A 23,469-nucleotide genomic window follows, 5' to 3' on the forward strand; every position below is an offset into this window, starting at 1 on the left:
CCTCCCTCCAGCGCCCACCCGCCACAAGCCTCGCCCTAGGGCTCTGGCCGGCTTTTTAGTACTCCCGAAGACTCGCCCAGGCCAAGCTTTTCTTGCGCAGAGCATTCGCTTTTTGTCTTTGCAATTGGGTGCTCAGAACCTCCGCCCTCCTCAATAATTAGCCTATGGTGGAGCTGGAGCCCGCCAACTCCCGTCCTCTCTGTGGTGATTGGCATAGGACCTGGCTCGTCTCCGCCCCCGCTTGACTGATGGTTGGGCTCCGGCACCGCCTTCAGTCCCTGGGCGCTAGCTGGCGCGGTTGGTTGGGACCGTTAGCTCGCCAGACTGGCAAGCTCTCGGCCACTACTCCGCTGGCGTCAGGAATGGAGACGATGCGAGCGCAGCGGCTGCAGCCTGGAGTGGGCCCCAACGGGAGGGGCACTCTGCGAACGCTGCGGCCCGGAGTGACTGGGGCCGCGGCTGCCCCCGCCACACCCTCAGTGGGCTCCCCGCCAGCCCCACCGCCCCCGCCGACCCTGCTCCTGTCCGGGGCTCCCGGGCTGCCATTGCCCCCCGGCGTCGCTGGCAGCCCGGCAGTGCTGCGGGAAGCTGTGGAGGCCGTGGTGAGGAGCTTCGCCAAGCACACGCAGGGCTATGGCCGAGGTGAGTCTGCTGGTCTGACCTCCAGTGGGACACCCTCTGTACGGGAATCTTGCTCCCACAGTCCTCTGGATAGCTTTTCTTGGCGCAGAGCCCTCACATACATTTCCTTTTCGGGAGTTTCCTTCTGGGCTATATGCACACGCACACACTCATACACACATTTTAGCTTCTCACCCCTCCCCTTTATTGAGTTACTACTATATTCTCTAGGAACCCCTTTTTACAGATACAGTCCTCTTTTCCTCCCAACCTTTTCCCCTTCGGAAATGGAATTCCTCCTATAGCTTAATGCTTTAACATGTCTGCCTTTGAAGACAGGTCCCCATTGTGTGGGATCCTATCCTTTATTCTCAGATCCAGAACGTTTCTCATCGATACAATCTTCCGTCTTTCTTCTGTGACCTCAGCAATTCCTGGGCACCCCTGTAAATTTACTCCATCCCCTTGACTTGTCAATTCTTTTCTTACATATTGTCACTCTAAAATTTCCAATGCAACTTCAGATTTGCTGGGGAGTTCCGTAGTGCCTTCACAAGTTATAATAACTGAACTTTTAAATCTGGACACATACCACTGAGGCAGCACCAGCTTCCTGTGACTTAGTACCTCACTTCTGTCTCTTTTTTGGTATGGAGCTTCTCAACTCTGGCCTGTATGGCTGTTTTACTGGCCTTTGCCCAGGAACTGAGGATAAATCCCAAGCCTTGGCTCTTTCAGTGTTACAATACATTCTGTGGAAATCAGCCAGGCAGAAACCCGATTTCCATTAGAGATCTTCATCTTAAAGATACCTAATTTCTACAGCTTCTGAGAAGGGGAATGTGAGGATTTTCTTTGTTGTTTTTGTATAACCAGCACATAATTGCCTGAGTTTGAGCTCCAGATTTACAGTGTAACAAGGAATATATATATAGTGAGGGGTGTGGGATACAGAATTTAGATCCAGACTTTCTGAGACATCACTTCTCTCTGGTTAGTCAGGTCCTAAATCTTTAACTTTCTAGTTTAATAATAATGCAGAGAGAGGTTGCAGGACATTCCCTATAGACAGTAACAATGTTGTTTTTCTCCCTAATAAAGTGTAATGAAAAGAGCACACACAGGGTTTGGAGTCACACAAGTCTGGATTGAATCCCATATTAAATCTCTGTCACTTGCCAGCTATGTCTTTTGAGAAGTGATTTAACCTCACTGAGCTTCCGTTTCCTTAAGGGTTATGATGTGGATTAAATGAGACATTGCACCTGACACATAGTGAGTACTTAAAAATGATAAGTATTATCACAAATTTATTGGTTCATATTTCCTTGGGAAGGACATGTCTCATTTTCTCCCACTCTTAAATCCTGACAGTGTAAACCCATAGATTCCTATGAAAAAAGATTTTTAGATCCATTTTGTTGTATATGCCTAATGATATATTTACTATCAGTTTCTCTTTGTTCTTCAACATTTTGAATTCCTACCATGGATGGGGCAGGCACTCTTCTAGGCGCTGGGAATGCAAATGCATATAACTCTGAAGTTCATAGTTGTTTTTCTAGTTTAATTAATACATTTCACAGGGCTATGTGATGGAACTGCCAACAGCTATTGCCCTGCTGCTTCAGGTCTCTTTAAGATGACACCAAAGGAAGATCTGCCTCTCAGCATAGGAGTAGCCAAGACCAATCACTCTAAATCTGAAATCTTCCTCTTGAAAACTTATAAGTACTTATTAAAATTGTAGAGGAGTGTATCCTTTTTCTTGCCTGTGTTACCTGGAGAGCCTCTGGTTTGGCTAAACTGAGTATCCTGTAAAACCTTTTTCATTTCCTTAGAAAGGATGAGGCAACAAGGGGATAGCACTGAGAAAGAGCAACCAGTCAGACTTCAGATTCTGCAGCAATTCTCTCTTCCAGCCTTCCTACTTCCCACCACAGCCCTCATTATTTTTGGGTTTCTCATTTCCAGTCTGGGTGTCCAGCCAGTACTTTGGGAGAGTTTGGCAGATAGTCCAGCTTCAGGCAAGCAGAGTCTGGGCCAATTTTGGCTCAGAGGCCCTTCACCACATGGAATCATTTATTTTGCTTTGATTAATAGGCAAAGCTGCCATTGGCATGCACCCCCATTCTCTTGTGACTGATGGCATGGTATTGGGAGCTGGCTGTATTCCCCAGCATATAATTTACTTTGGTCTTTGCCCAGACCATTTCTTGATCTAACAGTGCTTTACTGCATCATCTTCAGTTCACATTGTTCATCTTCTAACTGCTCCAAATTCACCTTTTCCAGTCATGGTCTTTAGTTTTAGTTTCACTCATGTAGGATCTTAGCATATGTACAAAACAAACAAACAAAAACTCCTCTGTTATTTCACCTGTTTGTCCTGTAAACCCTCCAACCCCAAATCCCTGTGCAAGATACACACATAGCTCAGTATGCTGTAGGATCTTAGTTTGTAGTGCCTATTTGTAGGATCTTCAGTTTGTAGGGGTACCTTGTACAAACTGAAATAAGATTTGGAATCAGAGAACCTGGCCATGTTAAATAGTGGCTGTGTGATCTTGGATAAATTGCTTAATCTCTCTGGGCCTCATATGTTCGATTAATTCATCTAACAAATATTTGTTGATCACTAGATGCAGTGATGAATAAGACAGATACTCAGTCCCTATATTCATGGAGTTGAAAGTCCACTTTACTGATTATATGGGAGGATTAATGGTGAAATAAAGCAGGACAGTAGAATAGAGAGATGGCTTTGGAGGCAAACCTTGGTTCTAAATCCTGGTTCAGCCACTGTGACCAATTTTTTAGCTTGTTCACTTTTTGTAAAATGGATATTATAATACCTATCTTGATGGGTTTGTGTGGATTAAATGAGATAATGAGTGTAAAGCGTGCAACACATAGTACTTAGTGAGTGGTTGCTATTGTTATGCATTTGGAAATGCTTTGGACACTGTGCATATAATAGGTATTTTACCATTACCATTTCCTTTGCCCCCTTTTTCCATATGGCATACATGTAGTTTCCTTCTTCTAATGTTTGACAGCTGGAAATCTCTAAACTGGCATGATTGCCTGAATGATTTTTCTTGTTAGGTAACTTCTGCATTGCTCTCTTCAAACCTATTTTTGCTCTCCCTTTATATCATAATATGGTTACATAATTGGAAAGCCTGCCCAGTTCTCAACAAGGTTTAACAAGTGAATCTGGTGTAGTATTTTCTGTTTAGTAGTTCCTTTTCCTCAGAATCCAGACAGCTTCTTTGCCTGTAAATGACTATGAAGTTAAATTGATTGGTCTGAGTATTTCTAATTTTTGGAATGTTGGGTTAGACTCTGTATTAGTTTCCTGTGGTTGCTCTAACAAATGATCCCTAACTTGGCGCCTTAAAACAACAGAAATTATTCCCTCAAAATTTGGGAGGCCACAAGTCCAAAATCATTATCAGTAGACCAAAATCAAGGTGTCAGCAGGTATGTACTACCTCCAGATATGCTAGGGGATAATCTGTTTCCTTGCCTCTGCCAGCTTCTGGTGGCAGCCAGCATTCCTTGGCATGTGACTGCCTCACTCCAACCCCTGTCTCCGTGGTCATACTGCCTTTTCCTCTTGGATGTTTCATCAAATATCACTCCCTAAGGGTATTAGTGAGTGTATTTAGAGCACGCCCCCCTAAGATGAGGATATCCTCATTTTAAGATCATTAACTTAATCACATCTACAAAGTTTTTGCCACATAAGGTCATTCAGAGGCTCCAAGGAATAAGACATGGGAATCTTGGCAGGGGACATTATTCAGCCTACCACAGTCCTCTCCCAAAGTCACTGTCACTTTGTAATCCCTCCTTTCCAAAGTGTCTGTGCATTGTGGGCTATTCAGGGGTACCTTCTACAAACTGAAATAGGAAATATCAGATGAAATATTTTCCACCAGCTTTGCTATCTTCATTGTAATGTGAATTAAATCAGGCCAGCCTGTTCTCACCATCCTTGATCAGGGAGAACCTTTTCACTCACCTCTCAATTTCATTATCTATATCCATGCTCCCCCACCACAAAAATTGTATTTATCTTTATGATATAAAATTTTCACTGTAATCTGTACCGCTCGTTTCACCTAGAGATTCATCTAATATTTTATTTCCTAAGGACAATACCAAAATTCCTCTCTTTTTTGTGGCTATTCAACATCATAGTGTAAGTAATTAAATATTCTTTGCTATCTTGGTGTTTCTTCTCCCTTTCACACCAGCACCCATCAGTGACTTTCAAAAAGCAATTGTAGCTGTCAGCCCTGCATGTCTCAGTCATTGCCACCCTCCCATCTCACTGTTTTCTAACCATTCTTATGTAAACCATTATACCCATGGTTCCTCACTGAAAATCTTTTTAAAAAAACCTATGGGCACCTCCCACACACACACAAAAATAATTTTCCTATAGTTTTAGGGGGCTTTTGAACCCCCATGAAGCTTAACCATGGACTTAACCTTAGCCCCTATATTATTCCCAAGTTGAAAAACAATGGTATCAAGATTATCTACCTTCATGCCTCCAAGTCTGCCACAGCTCTGTGACCCCAAGAAGTCACTTACCCTTCCTTAGCCTGAGTTGGACTAAATGATCTCTAAAGTACCTGTCATCTCTAAAAAGAAATGAGTCTATGAGCATTTTCAATTGCAGATAACAATTAATTGCTTTTTTTCCTGAACACTTGCCCAAGTTTCCATTTCATATTCACATTTCTGAAATAAGGCTCCCTATTTCCTGTGGCTTTGAGTAATCACTAAAAAATAGTCCTGTATTCTGTTTCAAGATGGATTTACCTGGACATAAAATGGATATATGCTTTTTCTTAAAAAAAAAAAAAAGATTTTATTTATTTCTTTTTAGAGAGAGGGGAAGGGAGGAAGAGGAGAGAAACATCAATGTGTGGTAGCCTCCCTCACACCAGAAACCTGGCCCACAAACCAGGCAGGTGCCTTGACTGGGAATCGAACCACTGACCCTTTGGTTCACAGGCCAGCACTTAATCCACTGACTGAGGCACACCAGCCAGGGAGGATATATGCTTTTTTTAAAAGGATATTATATTGATTATGCTATTACAGTTGTCCCATTTTTTTCTCCCAATATTCCCCACTGCTCTGCACCACCCCTCCCACCCGCATTACCCCCCATGCCCCAGTTCATGTCCATGGGTCGTACACATAAGTTCTTTGACTTCTCCATTTCCTATACTAATCTTAACCTCCCCCTGTCTATTTTGTACTGACCAATTATGCTTCTTATTCCCTGTACCTTTTCCCCCACTCTTCCCCCTCCCCCTCCCTACTGATAACCCTCCCTGTGATCTCCATTTCTGTGATTCTGTTCCTGTTCTAGTTGTTTGCTTAGTTTGTTTTTGTGTTTTCTTAGGTTCAGTTGTTAATAGTTGTGAGTTTATTGTCATTTTACTGTTCATAGTTTTTAATCTTCTTCATTTTCTTAGATAAATCCCTTTAACTTATAAGGGCTGGGTGATGATGAACTCCTTTAACTTGACCTTATCTGGGAAGCACTTTATCTGCCCTTCCATTCTAAATGATAGCTTTGCTGGATAGAGTAATCTTGGATGTAGGTCCTTGCCTTTCCTGACTTCAAATACTTCTTTCCAGCCCCTTCTTGCCTGTAAGGTCTCTTTGGAGAAATCAGCTGACAGTCTAGTGGGAACTCCTTTGTAGGTAAATGTGTCTTTTTCTCTTGCTGCTTTTAAGATTCTCTCCTTTAATCTTGGGTAATGTAATTATGATGTGCCTTGGTGTGTGCTTCCTTGGGCCCAACTTCTTTGGGACTCTCTGAGCTTCCTGGACTTCCTGGAAGTCTATTTCCTTTGCCAGACTGGGGAAGTTTTCCTTCATTATTTGTTCAAGTAAGTTTTCAATTTCTTGCTCTTCCTCTTCTCCTTCTGGCACCCCTATGATTCGGATGTTGGAACATTTAAAGTTGTCCCAGAGGTACCTAAGCCTCTCCTCATTTTTTTGAATTCTTGTTTCTTTATTCTGTTCTGGTTGAATGTTTATTTCTTCCTTCGGGTCTACACCATTGATTTGAGTCCTGGTGTCCTTCCCTTCACTGTTGGTTCCCTGTATATTTTGCTTTATTTCACCTTGCATAGCCTTCACTTGTTCTTCTATTTTGCAACCATACTCAATGATTTCTGTGAGCATCCTGATTACTAGTGTTTTGAACTCTGTATCTGATATAGATTGGCTATTAATTCGTTGCTCAGTTCTTTTTCTGGAGTTTTGATCTTTTCTTTCATTTAGGCCATATTTCTTTATCTTGGCATTCCTGTTATGTTGTAAGGGTGGAGCCTTAGGTATTCACCAGGGTGGGGCAACCCACTTTGCTGGGTTGTGGTGCTGTATGTGGGGGAGGGGTCTAAGAGGGAACAATGCCGCTTGCTCAGCTCTTGGGTTTCAGTCACTGTCCCTGCTACCCACAAGCAAATTTGGCCCTTCTGGTGCTGCTTCCAGGTGGTTGGATTTGTGTATGTTCTAGGACCCTGTGGGTCTCTCCAAAGAACTCTCCTATAAGACTGGCAGTTTCTCCTGCTGCTGCAACCCCCACAGGTTTTTTCGGCCAGAGGTTTTGAGGCTTTCTTTTCCTGTGCTGGAACCCTGGGTGGTGTGGTCTGTCTCACTCCCCAGTTGTTCCTCCCTATTTATCCACATGCTAATGTGGGTCTGCCAGCCACCGCCTTGCTTGTGTGTCTTCTCCGCCCCTGCTGCCCATCTCTGCCCTTCTTACCAGTCTGGATGAATATTTCTTCTTTCACTCCTTGGTTGTTGGGCTTCCATACAGTTTGATTTTCTGACAGTTCTGGTTGTTTTTTTGTTTTTAAATTTGTTGTTGTCCTTCTTTTGGTTGTGTGAGGAGACAAAGTGTACCTGCCTACACCTCCATCTTGGCCAGAAGTCCTGATATATGTTTTTTAATGGGACTTTCCCCATTATAGTGCTCTCCTCCCCTTCCTTATTTCAATATTTTCCCTTTTGCTTGCATGTAAAGAGAGTTATCAATCAGCACATTGTGTTAAATTACCTCAAATTGGGAACTGGGCCTGAAAAGATCTCAGTGGAAAGAACAAAGGTAGCTAAGCTTCCTTGGCAGCAGTGACCTTTGAAGAGCCCCTGCCAAAACTAAGGGGTGGAAAGAGATTTTCCTTTTCGTTTTGTCTTTTAACAGAAAAATGAACATTCTAAAAAGTCAGTTAAATATAGGGTGTTAGAAAAGGCTTATACAGCTTTTTGAACTCTGGCTGATACATGGAGTGCTTGCTTCAGTTGTAGAGCAGGTGAGATAACAGTTATTATTGGCCACTAGTTTTTTAACCCCTTGCTGGCAGAAAGTGTGTTATTTATATTTGCATCCCAAATGCCTAAAATGGAGTGATGCACCTAACACATGCTCAAGTTTTTGTTTGTGTGTCTGGCAGCCATGAAAATGTGCTGTTAATTATTCTCCTTCTGCAGGGAGAATAATTGACTGACAGCCTTAAGCTTCTGTTCCCTTTAGGTCCATCACATATTTGTACTGAGTCTGCATATCCCGTAGGCTGCTCCCAGCCAATGACTGAGCACAGCAGGCGTACTAACTCAGGCACATCTGGTGAGATGTGGGGCTCCATTGGCTTGAAGGCTTCCCACTGCCTTGGCCAAACCTTTCTTATTACTGTGCTGCAGTGTCATATCCAAACCTCCTTCCTTCCCTCTCACTGTCCACAGGTGTCAGACCTTCAGCATGGTCTAAAGACTCTCCCTTCTTCATCCTCCCAATAAATCTTTTGCATGTCTAGCCTATCTTGGTGTCTTCTCCTTGGCAGATCTGAATTAAGAAAATGTAAAAGAATTGTACCCTTGAAACCTATATAATTTTCTTAACCAATGTCACCCCAATAAATTCAATCAAAAGAAAAGAAGGAATGAGTCCTCGTTATAATTGAGAGTAGAGAATGGTCATGTTGGAAGATACTGGAGAATGTTTGTTATAAATTTATTATTATGAGGCTTTAAAGCCATTTTAAATGTTTAAACCCTAGAGTCAAAGTGATCCTTTCCAAAGGCAAACTGATGTCATCCCTTCTTCCATTTAAAACCCTTCAAAGGCTTCCTGTTGCTCTTAGGATAAAGCCAATTCTCTGTTATGGCCTGAAGATCCAACCTGGTCTGGTCCCTGCTTCCTTTTGCAGTCTCATCTTACATTACACTTCCCCTTGCTCTCTCTTTTCTAGACACACTAGTCCCTTTATTCACCATATTCCCTGCTGCCACAGAGCCTTTGTACATGCCATTCCTTCTGCTCAGAGCATTAGTCTTTTACCTTTTTGCCTAGTAAATTCATAACCATATCTGAGCTTAAATATCTCCTTATGAGGGTAGCTTCTTAACTAGGTCAGCTGTTCCTATAACATTTCCCACCACTTACCCCTCCTCTATAGCACTTATCACATTGGCTATTTTTCATTTGTTTGAGACTATTTGGTTAATATCTCTCTCCCTCTTTAGACTATAAGCTACATAAAGAAAAGGAGCCATATATGGTTTTGCTCAGTATTGTAGCCTAGCATCCTAGCACAGATTCTAGTACAGAGTAGGTACCCAATACATATTTGTGGCATAATTGAGCCCAAGTATTGGGGGATGAGGTCAACTATTCTGGAATACAGCTTCAGGTCTGGAGTTTGATTTTACCATACACATAGCTAATAAGTTAGCCAGTTACTGTTTTATGGGTGCTGGCAGAAATCAAGAAATTCTGGGTCAGAGGCAGAAGACTTTGCTTATTACTCATAGCACAGCAAGTAGCATGAGCATCATGTTTGTTTACATCAGTCCCCCTTGCCTCCCAAGTCCAACATGGAAGCCTTGTTCTTCATCCCATAGAAAGATATTATCCATCTGTCAAGGTTTCTTGCTGCAAACATAATCCTGAGAAGTGGCCTAAGTAAAGAGTAGTCAGAGCCTTGAAATCTTGACATACCCAGCAAGACTGAAAGGAGATTGCAAGAGACTTGTGGAGGAGGATCTCCCAATAGACAGTTTCTCCAAAAAAGATTTATATCTAGGGAAAGCCTCAGAAGAGAAATTCATTTCTCTCTCTATCTCTCTCTTTCGCACAGTATTTTATATATATAATCACATAATATTCCAGGCCCATGGGTTTGCTTGCCAGAAGCGTAGGCTTGAGAATAGCTAGTACAACCATATTTCCTTGAATGGCAGTATTATGTAATGATTAAGAACATTGACTGCAACCAAGACTTCCTGGGTTTGAATTTTTTGCTCTACTGCTTTCTAGCTATTACATCCTTGGGCAAGTTATTTAACTTCTCTATGCCTCATTTCCCTCATCTGTGAAATGGGGAGAATAAAAGTGCCCACCTCAGAAGGTTGTTGTGATTAAATGGGTAAAGAACTTAAAGAAATGGGTGACATACACTAAGTGTTCGTTAAATGTTAACAGTTATTATTGTGGTGGTTATTTTTATTCTAGGGCAGCTGGCCAATTGTGGAATAATCTACTTGCACTTCATCAGGTAGTAATAATGGTCTGCTCACCTTGGAAACTCTGCCTTCAATATTTAAGTTACTCTCCTTTGGTGTCTAGGACTAATCAAAATGTGAACTATAACGAAGGGAAGGCGTACTCTGGTCTTCCTATGTAAACTGACTTAATCAGACTCTAAGTTTACTAATTTTAAAATGCTTAAAGAGGGTAGATTCTTAACGTAGGTACAGGTTACAGATACTCTATTGAAGGAGAGCACCACTTGGAGTTCTCATTGCTGCACTTAATTGCATCTCTTTTTGTAGTGAATGTGGTGGAGGCACTTCAGGAATTCTGGCAGATGAAGCAGTCTCGTGGGGCTGACTTGAAGAATGGGGCTCTAGTGGTTTATGAAATGGTTCCTTCCAACACCCCTCCCTATGTCTGCTATGTCACCCTGCCTGGGGGAAGTTGCTTTGGGAGTTTCCAGGTAAGAATTGTGAAGCAGCAGTAGCAAAGATAATTGCTTATGTACTAATAATGGCTTTCGCCATTACTTTGGCCATTACATTTCTGTTTGAAATAATGAGGGCCTGCAATAATTCTGGGCAAATCATTCCTATAAGCATCTGAGGTTCATTTGATCACAAAAGAACATCAGTAGTGTGCTTTTAAGCCTGCAAATATGCAAACCCACTTTGAATTTGAACAGTGATAAAAATGCCCTTACTTAGTTTATCAGACTATGAGCACCTAACCCATGTTCCCTCTGGCTTTTTTAACTTCCTGCCACCTCTTTTTGAGAACATAGAATAGTATCCTTTGCCACAAGTATGTTTTCATAGGCATTTACTAAGGAAAGCCTTAGTAAAGGCATCAAAAGGGTGGGACTATGATGGAAATACTACTTTTCTAAGAGTTAGGAGATTCAACTTTTCATGTCCTTGTCTGCCAGCAGGGAAAGTCAAGTAACTTCTCTGGGCCTCAGTTTCCCCATCTATAATATGAAGGAAATAAGTTAGATTATCTCTAAAGTCTTTCTAGTACTAGCTTTCTACAATTATATGAAAGACTTCTAACATATGATGATGAAAAGTATGGTTGCTATTATAGGGTAATGAGAAATCTGACTAGTGTGAATATTATCATCAAAGGTGGATTCTTTACATTGCAGACAGGAAGGTAGCCCTCTGAAACATTAATTTAGAGTCTGTATAGCAATTTAGAAAAGAGAATAGATACTTTTGTTCTGTTTCCCATATGGTTTGTTCAACCCTTAGACAAAGCCATAACCCCTGCTATGTGCTTCCATAACACCTTGAACTTCAATCATATCACTTATCACAACATATCATTATTGTTTATGTCTCCTAGTGGATGACAGTCCATGGAGGCAGAGATGGTGTCTGTCTTCTTCCTTGTTCAGTTTTAAATCTCTACTACCAAACTCAGTACCTAGCATAGAGTAGTCATTTAATAAATCTGGTGCATGAATGAGTGCCATTGTAATTCAGTTCCTGTGTCAAACAGAAACAGTCCTCAGGAAGCTTCATTTAAAATCCGATGACTGCCCTGGCCAGTGTGGCTTGGTCAGTTGGAGTGTTGTCCTGTAACTGACAAGTCATGGGTTTGATTCTTGGTCAGGGCACATGCCTGGGTTGTGGGTACTGTTCAGGGCTCACATCAATGTTTCTTTCCTCTTTCTCCCTCCCTTCCTCTTTACACATGTCCTTGGGTGAGAATAAAAAAAAAAATTTTAAATCAGATGACTAAATGTTACCCTCAGAACCTCCAGCTATTTCAGGAAAATAAATATGTGCCCAGGATGATTAATGTTTATGCTTTCTCCTCTACAGAATAAGATCTTTCCTTCCCTTCTCCCACCTCATTAAATTGCTGAATAAGGGTTTGATTATTTTATGGTGATGCCCAAAGTTCGACCATTATAGTAATTTGATTTCTCTTATTTTTTTGCAAGAGTAGAATTATCTGTTACGGCCCCTTTTAGCTTATCTCTTTTGTATCCACTTTGGCAGCTGATATTTCTTCCATTGCTTTTCTTTATAGATAACTTCTCAGAAAAAGCACTGGACAATAAAATGGGCGGCAGGCTAGCAGATAAGGACTAGAAATAGAGAAATTGAAGAAGCAAGAAGACTTAGGGCTAATGTACGAAGCTCCATATGCTCTCAGAGAGACTTGTCAGCTAAAGGAAATTGGGAATTATTAATAGTTAAGGATGGTTAAGTAGCAAACATATCCTGGTCTACTTTTTAAATTGTAACATCACTTTCTTCCTTTCTTTTAATCGTAATCACAAATGACAAGGGCACAGAGGCCTTTGAAGCAGCTAGTGAAGATGAATTTATAAAGGAATATTATGGTGCCTAAGGGTCTGAAATTGAATGATTTAAAACTTCCAGCCCTGGCTGGTGTAGCTCAGTGGGTTGAGCGTGGCTGTGAACCAAAGGGTCACTGGTTCGATTCCCAGTCAGGGCACATGCCTGGGTTGTGGACCAGGTCCCCAGTGGGGGCCACGTGAAAGACAACCACACACTGATGTTTCTCTCCCTCTCTTAATCCATCCCTTCCCTTCTCTCTAAAAATAAATAAAATCTTGAAAATAAATAAATAAATAAAACTTCTGAAAATCAGACTGTTCTATGATACCTATGTTGGATACCATGTAAAAACATGAATTTTTAAATTTTTTCTTGTTTTCCTCAGGTCAGCAGCTTTCCTTCCCCTAGCCACCCCTCTTCTCCTTGCTTCCACTGGGGAAAAAGAAGACTACAAATTCCTTCTTCAGACCTTAGACTGTGTTCGGAGATAGCTCCTTGGGGGAACTGCCTGCTCACATATAAAAGTGAAGGTTAAGAATCTGAGAGGAGTCCTTCCGATAGAGACTAGAGGTCTCTTCTCCAGAAGCAGTCTAGAGACAGCTTTGTTCTAATCTTAGGTTATCTAGAAGGATGAAAAAAAAATCTTACTGGTCCAGAGAACAAGATAAGATTTCTAACAGGCTAGTTTTTGAATAATTAATTCTGTTGATGGTTTAAACAGGGCTACTTTTCATATCCAGTGATTATATGCTGACTTCAGCAGCCTTTTTCATTCCACATTCAATTTGGTATTAAATACAGTCACCTCCAGTTCTTTAATGACTTCAGAATGTTGAATCAAAACTATATTTCCAAATACCTCTACTGTTTTACAATAAAAACTTTGCAGGGAGTGTTGAATGAACTGATTTATCTAGAGTGTCTGTGTCTTCTATCCCAAGCGTTTTCCTCCATTGTTCCTTCTGTCTCTCAGACATACATATATACATTTTCTCTCTCTCTACCCTGCCTAGTTTTGCCCCACAAAAGCTGAGGCCCGGAGGAGTGCTGCAAAGATTGCACTAATGAACTCTGTGTTTAATGAACATCCTTCCCGAAGAATCACTGATGAGTTCATTGAGAAGAGTGTCTCTGAGGCCCTGGCATCTTTCAATGTAAGTTACTTGGAGTTGGAAGGAAGGAGAGTGGGAGATGGAACAACTTGGCTGGCTGGGAAGTCTTGTATATTACTGGGAAATAGGGCATGGATTCGTATTTCCTGTCTAAATCTCTTCTATTTTTTCCTCTGTCAATCTTTTGTATTACAGGCTCCACAAGTCTCAGTCTCTAATTCTATATGTGCGTTTGTTGCTATTTTGTTCCTTTGGTATTTAGAAACCCTTGTATCTCTTTGGTATCTAAAAATCTTTAAATCAAAATTTATGGAATTTTAGAGATATTTCAAAACAAAAATTAAGCTTGAATTGTGTTTTTCCCAATTTGGGGTTTAGACCTTAGTCTCTTCATCCTTCACTGTTATTATTTTTATATGACTTTTTATTGTCACTTGTCTCCTGCCTCCATTACTGTACCCTATTAATAAAGAATACTTGATAATACAGTGTCTTGGCTTTTTTCCTTTCTAGGAATGGGGAGGATGATTTATTTACTCTCTTAAAAAAGAATATTTGTTCTTTCAAATGATAATGATGATAAGAATAACCACAGTTAATCCTAATTATGTACTAGTCCAGGTATTTATATGTACTATATCTTATTTGATCTTAATGACAATCCTATGAGGTATAAGTACTATTATACCCCTGTTTTACAGATGAGGAAACAAACTAAAAACAAAGAAGAGAAGTTTTACCTACAGTGATAGAGCTAGTAAGTTGTAGAGCCAAGAGTGGAACCCAAGCCAACTTAGAGAATTTTCTGGCTTAGGGTACATTTTAGAAGTTCACACTGCCCTCTTCCTCCCTCCCACAAGTTCACTGACAGGGTGATAAAGTCAGATAAATTTTCTGTTTCTATCTTCTTTGCAGTTAAGATGTAATTACATATACTAAACTGCTTCAGGGCCCTGGCTGGGTAGCTCTTTTGGTTAGAGCATCCTCCTGACATGCCGAGGTTGTGTATTCAATCCCTAGTCAGGACACAGACAAGAATCAATCAATGAATGCTTAAATAAGTGGAAAAACAAATCAGGTATTTCTCTCTCTCAAATCAATACATAAAATTAAAAAATAAAATAAACTGCTTTAATTATCTGTTCTGTTTTTTAGGGTTGAACACTTAAAATCATAAGTTGGCTTCCCTCTGTTACCTAGGATCCATCTGCTTTCCTCTCATTACTCTTTGCCCTATTTGGCAGTATCTGCAGGGAATAAAAACATTTTTATATTAATCAAAGCCAATTAAAATTAAGAAAGTACATTTTTCACTCTTTTAATCTAATATATTATGAAACAAAACATTAGTTTGGATTATAGAAAGCAGTGATTATGAGCATGTGCTCTGATTCTTGTTTTGAAATTATGATTCCACTAGCTATATGACTTTGAGCAAATTACTTAATCTGTTTCCTCATATAATTATCACATGGGATTACTGGATAAGAGAATATATTCAAGCACTTAGCACATGTTATCTATTTAGATGCAAGTAATAGAAAATATCACTTCAAATTGACTTAAGGGAATAAGTAAAGGAAGAAAATTTATTATCTAACATGACAGGAAGTCCAGAAGTAGAGCAGATTTCAGGGCTGGTTGATTCTGTGGATCAAGAATGTCATCATCTGGCCCAAATTATTTCCATCTTCCGCCCACCCATCCTTTTCAGGGGTGTCCAACCTGTGAACCGAAGGCCAAGTATATATAGCCCAGGATGGCTGTGAATGCAGCCCAACACAAAACTGTAAATTTACTTAAAATATTATGAGATTTTTTTGTGTGCTTATGTGTTGCAATGTATTTAATGTGCAGCCCAAGACAACTCTTCTTCTACCAGTGTGGCACAGAGATGCCAAAAGGTTGGCTTTGCCCTTGGGCTGACTCCCCTTAGGGTTCAAGATGGCTACAGAATTCCACACATTCAGACACAAGCCCATTCAGAGACAGAAAGAGACCATCTTTTTTAGTGTCTCTTTAATAGTAAAGAATGGTTTTCCCAGGAGCCCTCCAACACACCTTCTTTCTACCTCCCAAAGGCTAGAATTCCCACCTTAAAACGGATTACAAGAACAGAACAAACAGAAGTTACAAACTAAAGGGATTAGGATTTACGTATTCTTCCCTGAGGCACATAGGAGATAAGTAGACACTACAACAAGATTAAGGTTCTATACTATAGTAGGGAAGAAGGAAATAGATGTTGGTTAGATCACCAGCAATGTCTACTACAAAGTGAAAGTAAAGATATGTAAATAATTATTATTCTCTTGCCACTATTCCTTTTTGATTAACTCCCCAAATTGAGAACTTAATAGATTTCTCATTAATATCCCAATAGAATCTCTATTCTTCAGAATAACAATTTCTATTTGGTCTTAGCCAGGGGAGGAGAGTGATGATCACATTCTTTGTTTTCAGCCTTTTTTTCTTTAAAATTACTGAATTTGACAGTAGATTATACTGTCTTTTGACAAATCACAGCCTCTGTGGGTCTGGGTTTCCTCATTTGTAAAATAAATAGGTTGAATTAAATTAATTCTAATTCCTTTCCAATTATATTCTAATGTTGCTACCCCTAATCAAGTAATTTGTGATTAAATATTTATTGAATAAATGTTTTTCATTTATAACCATGTTAAGTGCGTGTCATATGAGTTAGAACTTCCCAACTGGTGGGTCATGCCACTCTGGTGTACTCCAGATAGGTTACAGACGTGCCCTGATATTGATCCCCTCAGCTATTAGGGGACTGAGCAAGTCCTGGAACAGATGGACTTCTGTGCCCCACAGCCTCTGCTGGCAGGCTCTTCTGCCAACAGCCTCCTCTGTATATCCCAGTTAGCTGTACAGATATGATCATTATTGTTAGGTGCCATATCATGGAAATTTTAAAGGTACTGAATAAGGTATCATATTGAACAATTATAGGCAAAAGCGAAAATGGTTGCTTACCTCAGAGCTGTAAATCCTAATAGTGAAGATTACCTTTTTTCCTTCTGCCCATTAGCTTTTCACTCATAAATCCAAATTTTGTGATCTTTGCTTCACCACCACATAAGGCATGGTTGTTTCTCATGAGCCACAAAACAATATAGGCTGATCTTGAGTAGAATCAACAAGAGTCTTGTGACAAGTCTTGTCAAAAGACTCTTGTTGATTCTACCACAATGAAAATAAATAATATTTTCCTAGCACTTATGGTGGTTTTACTAAGTGCCATTAATTTAGGTGTGATACATGTACAGTAAAACCCCATGATAAAGTGCCCCACAATTAACTGAATTTGGGTATAACTTGATCGGCTCCTGAACTCTACCCAGTTCCCTTTCTCAAAGAGAGCAGAATATAAGTTCTGTTCTTGGGAGGTGGGGGTGGGGGGTGGTGTGGAATGGCTAGAAAAAGCAGGCAACTTCTAAGGAAGCAGGAGGAGAGATTTGGGTCCCTGTGTTCCCAGTAGTTTCCTGGTCCTATTTTCCTAGGTCAGTTTGACAAAACGGTCACCAATAAACCCAATACCCTTATCAGTTACCACCAATACCCTTATTTTGAAGTCCCATCCAGCCCCAGGACCTGGAATTATCCTCAATAATATTAAATTGCCACCAAATAGCACCAAATAACAACCAATACCAGTGTGGATTTAGATTGTGTAATTGAACACTAGGTCCAGTAAAATTATGTACCCACATTTTATATCAGAGTTTAAACCATATTTATTACTTTTTAAATTTAAAAAATGTAACTTATTTAATTCTCAAAACAGTCCTATAAAGTAGATCTATGATTATTTCCATTTTACAGATGAGGAAACTGAGGAAAAGAAGGTTAAATGACTTCACCAAGGCCATAAGACTATTAAATCCACACTCTTACCTTCTATATTGTATTGGGTTTTTTTTTTGTGCACACTATGCTTGCAGGTCAGACAATGTATCTTAATTCTAGCCCTGTAGGCTCATATCACCAATAGAATACACATGGGGCAAATGTTCAGGATGCCAAACTGCTACCCAGAATTTGCCATGCTTATGGCTCCTTCTGTCTCCCTTTAAGATGCATTTGAGCAATTGTCCTCTAGTCTAGTCCAATCCCACATGCTGAACTCCATCTGTTATTTTGGCTAATTTATGACTCTTCTCTATATCTAAGTGTTCTCCCTTGTAAAAATAGGGAAAATCAGATTCACCTTTCTCTGTCACCTGAGTTAAAATGTGTGATAACTTTGGAGTCCACTAGGTCTATATTGACCAGCAGAATAGCCACAAGCCACATGTAGTTATGGAGCATTTGAAATGTGGCTACTGTAAATTGAGATGTGCTGTAAGCATAAGACACCAGATTTTGAAAACTTAGTATAAGAAAAAGAAAAATATTTCATTAATAATTTTATACCATTAACAGTTGAAATATTTTGCATATATTAGGTTAAATAATGTTATTGAACTTAATATGTTATATGTTAGTTATATTTCTATTGGACAGTGCTGCTTAAGGTGATAATTCTGATTGAAAATCTTTATCTATTCTTGTTACCAGGGCAATAGGGAGGAAGCTGACAACCCAAATACAGGGATTGGTGCCTTCCGATTCATGCTGGAATCCAACAAGGGCAAGTCAATGTTGGAGTTCCAGGTACTATTCCATTTACTTTCCTGGCTCAGCCTGTGGAACAGCATGGGTCAGGCTGTGTGTGTATGTGCCTCATACTAATCCTTAACACATTGGTACTGATCTGGAAAGGAAGTGAGTGCAGGAGGTTAGAATATTTTTCAAAATATACCTTCCTATTCTCAAGGAAGAGTTGGTGTAAGAGATGCTTCCACAAACACATGTTGGAAAAGGTTACCCATGTAATTCTGATGTAACCTCCCAAACAAAATCACTGTCCTGGCACTTTATATTTTCTTTCCCCAGGAGCTAATGACAGTTTTTCAACTGTTGCACTGGAATGGCAGCCTTAAGGCCATGAGGGAAAGACAGTGCTCTCGGCAGGTAAGAGATCCTATGGGTGAGGGGAGTCTGGCAGAGGGACTATTTTGACATGGCTGTTGTGTTGGAAATAATCAGGCTTGTGGACACCAGCTTGTGAGTGTTGAAAGCCTTACTTAAAGTGCCCTCTTCACTCCTACTACCTTTCCTATTTAAATTTTACCCGTGATTCTTTCGTCTGCCTTGCTTTCCCCACCAGCACGTTTCCCTTAAGAATCTTCATAGACCCCTGGCTGGTGTAGCTCAGTGGATTGAGTGCTGACCTGTGAAGCAAAGGGTTGCTGGTTCGATTCCCAGTTAGGTCACATGACTGGGTTGCAGGCAAGGTCCCTGGTAGGGGGCACACAAGAGGCAACCACACATTGGTGTTTCTCTCCCTCTCTTTCTCCATCCCTTCCTCTCTGAAAATAAATAAAATCTTAAAAAAATAAAAATAATCTCCTTAGAGGAATTAAAGTGCTGACTTCAGTTAGGACCCTAAGGCTAAGAGCTCCTAGTTGCAGTTCGGTCAACATGGTATGAACCTTTACCTTGTCAGTGACCTTTACATTCCTCTCCTCCTCTAGGAAGTATTGGCTCACTATTCACACCGGGCCCTGGATGATGATATTCGCCACCAAATGGCATTGGACTGGGTGAGCCGGGAGCAGAGTGTGCCAGGGGCACTGTCTAGAGAGCTGGCCTCTACTGAGCGGGAGCTGGATGAAGCCCGGCTGGCAGGCAAGGAGCTGCGCTTCCACAAAGAGAAGAAAGACATTCTCATGCTGGCTGCTGGACAGCTGGGCAATATGCATTCTTCCAACTGTTAGGCATCCACTCATGTGTTTCCCATCCTCTCCAGGCCTCATTTTATATGTTCTCTCTAAGACTTAGTATGATTCCTGTACATACTTTTTCAATTTTATACTTTAAAATATAGGTATATATGTATAAATTCTATACCTGGATTCTTTTTTGCTAAGAGATCGCTTTTCTTCTACTTTCTGGACGTAGTTTCCTTTGAAACATCTCCATTCCACTTTACCAGAAGAGCAGGTTGTCTTTGGAGCTTTTTTGGCTTTTACATTCGCAGTAACTCTGTATAGTCATTTCAGTAGCACAAAACCTGCTCATGTCTCCTATCTTTTAAAATAACAGGAAGCTTGAGTAAGGATTATGTTCTTCCCCTAACTCCAATTCCTGCTTTCTCATAGACTCAAACAGGTTATAAATACAAAACTTTCGACTTTGGTTTATCTCGAGCTGGATCTACTTGGTACCAAGTTGTTCCTCCAGTAATGGTATTTCCTAACCTACACCACCCCTCCTCACCACTACCTTACTTCCCCCTCTGACTCCAATTAGTACTAGGTAGGAAGTGGAGATCTGGTTTCTCATTTTTGAGGTCATTCCTGAGAAAGTGTCCAGGAACAAGAAGGGAATTATAAACACAATTCACAAGGCTTTGTCACCTAAATTGCTTCTGGGGCATAGATACCATGCCATAGTCCAGATTTCAGGATGTACTCTACACTACAGAAGGGGTCGGGGTTGAAGTTGCTTATCTTTTAATATTTCCTTTTCACTCCTGCCCCCCCTGCTCCCCTAGTTTAGTTAAGCCCTGTAATTAGACTGTCCTCTCTGCAGAGAAAGTAAAAGATATTTTCCTCTTCTCTCTCCTCCCATCATTTTGCTCTTTGGAAAAGTTATCTGTCCTATTTGGTGAGGGCCACACTCCTCTCACTGCCACAAATTTGTTGCCATCTACTACCTTAGATGTACGTACCTTAGATTCACATTTGTTTTCTCTGTTTTCTTTCCTCTTTCTCCACACTGATCAGGTAAATTAGATGAGACTTGGGCATTATGGCATTTCCTAATTGGAACCCTGGGAGACTTGCAGGAAGGGAAAACGAATCTATGATCAGCTATTTGTATTTTTAATATTTTCCTCTTCTCCTACCTCTCTCCTGGGTGGAATAGGAGAGAAATGATCTTGAATACAGGTAAAGCATTCACCTTTGGGAGGATTTTTTGTAGGTCTAAGATAGGTTTTCCCCTTGTTTCTGTAGTTTCCTTTATACAATATTACATAGTTCAGTGCTCTTTAAATTGAGCTTGGGAAGTTTAATGCTTCTAAATTAGACTTTCCATTTAACAATTACACACTTTGCTTTCAGAAATAAGTTAGGAAACAGGCCACAATTTTCTTTTGGATCAGACAGGGGCAAGTTGAAAATCATCCTTCTTTCTTTTAAAATCATTTTTGTGACCAGTACATATGGGATTAAAAGTAAGCAATCTAGCAACAAATGTATCTGTGCTTGAAAGGAACTTCCTGAATTCTCCAAGACCTTTTTCTGTGTTCCATGACATACATGTAGGGTTGGAGCAGAAGATCTTACATTAAACAATAGGTGTGTCTATTCAGTTTTTATTGATATTTGTAATTCAGAAATCATAAATCCTCATTTTTCTTATGCTCCTTTCTCTGGGAAGTGTTAAGTGGTGTGAATTGTGGGAAGTACTTGTCTTTGCACCTCCTGGATTTACTATTTTTCTGAAATACCAACCAGCAAGATCCCAAAGAACTTGAGAAAGATTGTTCCCTGATCTGTACACTTTTAGTGTTAAAGATTTTACTTATCTGTTTAGTACTTTCTATGTATTTTATCTGTATAATTTTATACAATTAAAAATAGATTTTTGTCTAATGTGCCAGATTGACTCTTTGAGACTTTTGTATCAGGGGAGCTATAAAATGACCCTTTCTTTTACAAATATACTAAAAATTTTATTAGTATTTTTGGGTGGTAGAGATAATATTGGACTTCTGGGGAAAAGCATTCTGCCTCACTTTCTCCAGACATTTGATAAGCCTGGATTTTGTCCTTAGTTCTTTCTCCTCAAGTTCTACCTAGTTCCACTTGTAACCTCACCTACTATGGTGGTCTAAACTCTTTTACACCCGTGATTCTCAAATCTATTTCTTCTGCCCTAAACTGTTTTGACATTTTGCATCTGTATTTCTACCTGACATTACCACCTGTATATGACATTACCACCAGAATATGACACAAGTTCTTTCAACTTACATATCCAAAATAAAACCCTTTTCACCATACATGCTCCTGTTTGATGCTGCAGATCTGTTATTGGAATTATTATCTTCCCATGTGCCTAAGCTAGAACCTGAAATCCATCTTTACCTCTTTCCTACCATCTAATCAGTCACTTACTATAGAGTTTACCTCCTATATAAACTTCCTAATCTATTTTGTCAATATTTACTGCCTTAGTTCAATCCTTCTCATCTCTGGGCTGGACCACTGCAATAGCTTCCTAACTGTTCTCTGTCTTCATTCTTGATATTCTCCACACTACTGTCATGTTTCCTTCTAAAATACTTAAATGACTATACAGCTCCCTTGCTTAAAACCATCACTTAGCTATCTTCACCTTTAAGCAGGACTTCCCAGAGTTTTATGTGTGAACCCTTGGTAGTATCTGTGATGATTTTGGATGGTAGATTGGCAAATATTTTTCATTTTTTTAAAGATTTTATTTATTTTTAGACAGAGGGGAAGGGAGGGAGAAAGAGAGAGGGAAACACCAATATGTGGTTGCCTCTCACACGCCCCCTAATGGGGACCTGGCCTGCAACCCAGGCATGTACCCTGATCTGGGAGTTGAACCTTCCACCCTTTGGTTTGCAGGTCAGCGCTCAATCTACTGAGCCACACCAGCCAGGGCAATATTTTTCATTTTTACTCATTATATTTTTATCTGCATTTGAGTGCAATAATATAGGTTTTAAATTATGGCAGTGATAATAAACTTAATGTATATTTGTTTAAAAAGTCAGCCTACTATGAAAAATACTAATAAAAATAGTATGGGGGCTATTTGCAAATATTAACAATCATGAATACTCAAATACTTGATGTAGAGAAAGTTCTTGCCTACAGGGTAAGTTCTGAAATCTTCAGCATGACATACAGTTTGACCCTAAACTGTATTTATAGCTTTATTTCCTAGGTCACACAGCATCAGGCATACAGAATTTCTTGTCATTCCGATATTCAATCAATCAATAAGTATATACCAGATGTCTACTATGAGCCAGACACTAGTCTAAACTTTGCAAATATAGCTATGAGTTTTTGCCATAACAATCACATCACAATGGGGAAACCAGACATTAAATAAGTTAGGAAGTAAATAAGCTGATTAAAGTTTCAGATTTAAGTTCTGTGAAGAAATAAACAGAGTGAAGGATAGGAGGGTAGAGAAGACCCTTTTGGGTGACAGTAGTATTTTAGGGAGACCTAAATTATGGGGTTGAACTGGTCATGTGAAGAGCTGGAATAAGAGCATCAGAGCACAAAGATGCATGAGTCCTGAGATGGAAAAGAGTACATACAATACAACATAGTGGAGGAAAAGTGCAAGGAGAGCTTGAGCTTAACCAGTAAGAGAGAAAAGTGGTGGAAGTGGTTGTACACATACACAGAGCAGGCTGTGTGAATTTAAATTTTATTCAAAGGGCAAAAATAAAGGGAGGTGACTAATTGATTTTTTTAAGTTAATTTTTTAAAAGATCGCAGCACTCACTGTGGAGAAAGGATTAGTGTCTCCTAGTCTCAACACAACTGCTTTGCTCAGCCTTAAAAGCCCAGTTTAAACAGAAGCCCTCCCTTACATGGCCTCGCCTACACACATACCTATTAAAAACTTGCTTTGTACCACCATACTGCTTTGTGATAGAATTACCACTTTCATATATAAAGTGATTGTTGATAATACAATTATTTTGGCTTGTATTGCCAGCACCTCC

General features: G+C 40.0%; 1 protein-coding gene across 2 annotated transcripts; it reads left to right on the forward strand.

Moving 5' to 3' along the window:
* The first annotated feature begins 246 nt into the window (after positions 1-246).
* On the forward strand, positions 247-19,757 carry LIX1L (limb and CNS expressed 1 like). Of its 2 annotated transcripts, XM_053914670.2 has the most exons (6): positions 250-642; positions 10,492-10,655; positions 13,521-13,661; positions 18,201-18,296; positions 18,579-18,656; positions 19,220-19,757. In XM_053914670.2, the coding sequence occupies exons 1-6, from the start codon at positions 363-365 to the stop codon at positions 19,460-19,462; spliced, it is 1,002 nt and encodes a 333-aa protein (XP_053770645.1). In that variant the 5' UTR covers positions 250-362; the 3' UTR covers positions 19,463-19,757. The 2 variants fall into 2 exon arrangements, with proteins under 2 accessions (XP_053770646.1, XP_053770645.1); XM_053914671.2 differs by lacking the exons at positions 18,201-18,296; positions 18,579-18,656; positions 19,220-19,757 and adding an exon at positions 13,815-14,101 and having other exon boundaries at positions 247-642.
* The last annotated feature ends 3,712 nt before the right edge of the window (positions 19,758-23,469 follow it).

This window comes from Desmodus rotundus, chromosome 12 (genome assembly GCF_022682495.2).
Source record: "Desmodus rotundus isolate HL8 chromosome 12, HLdesRot8A.1, whole genome shotgun sequence".
Classification (NCBI taxonomy): Eukaryota; Metazoa; Chordata; class Mammalia; order Chiroptera; family Phyllostomidae; genus Desmodus; species Desmodus rotundus.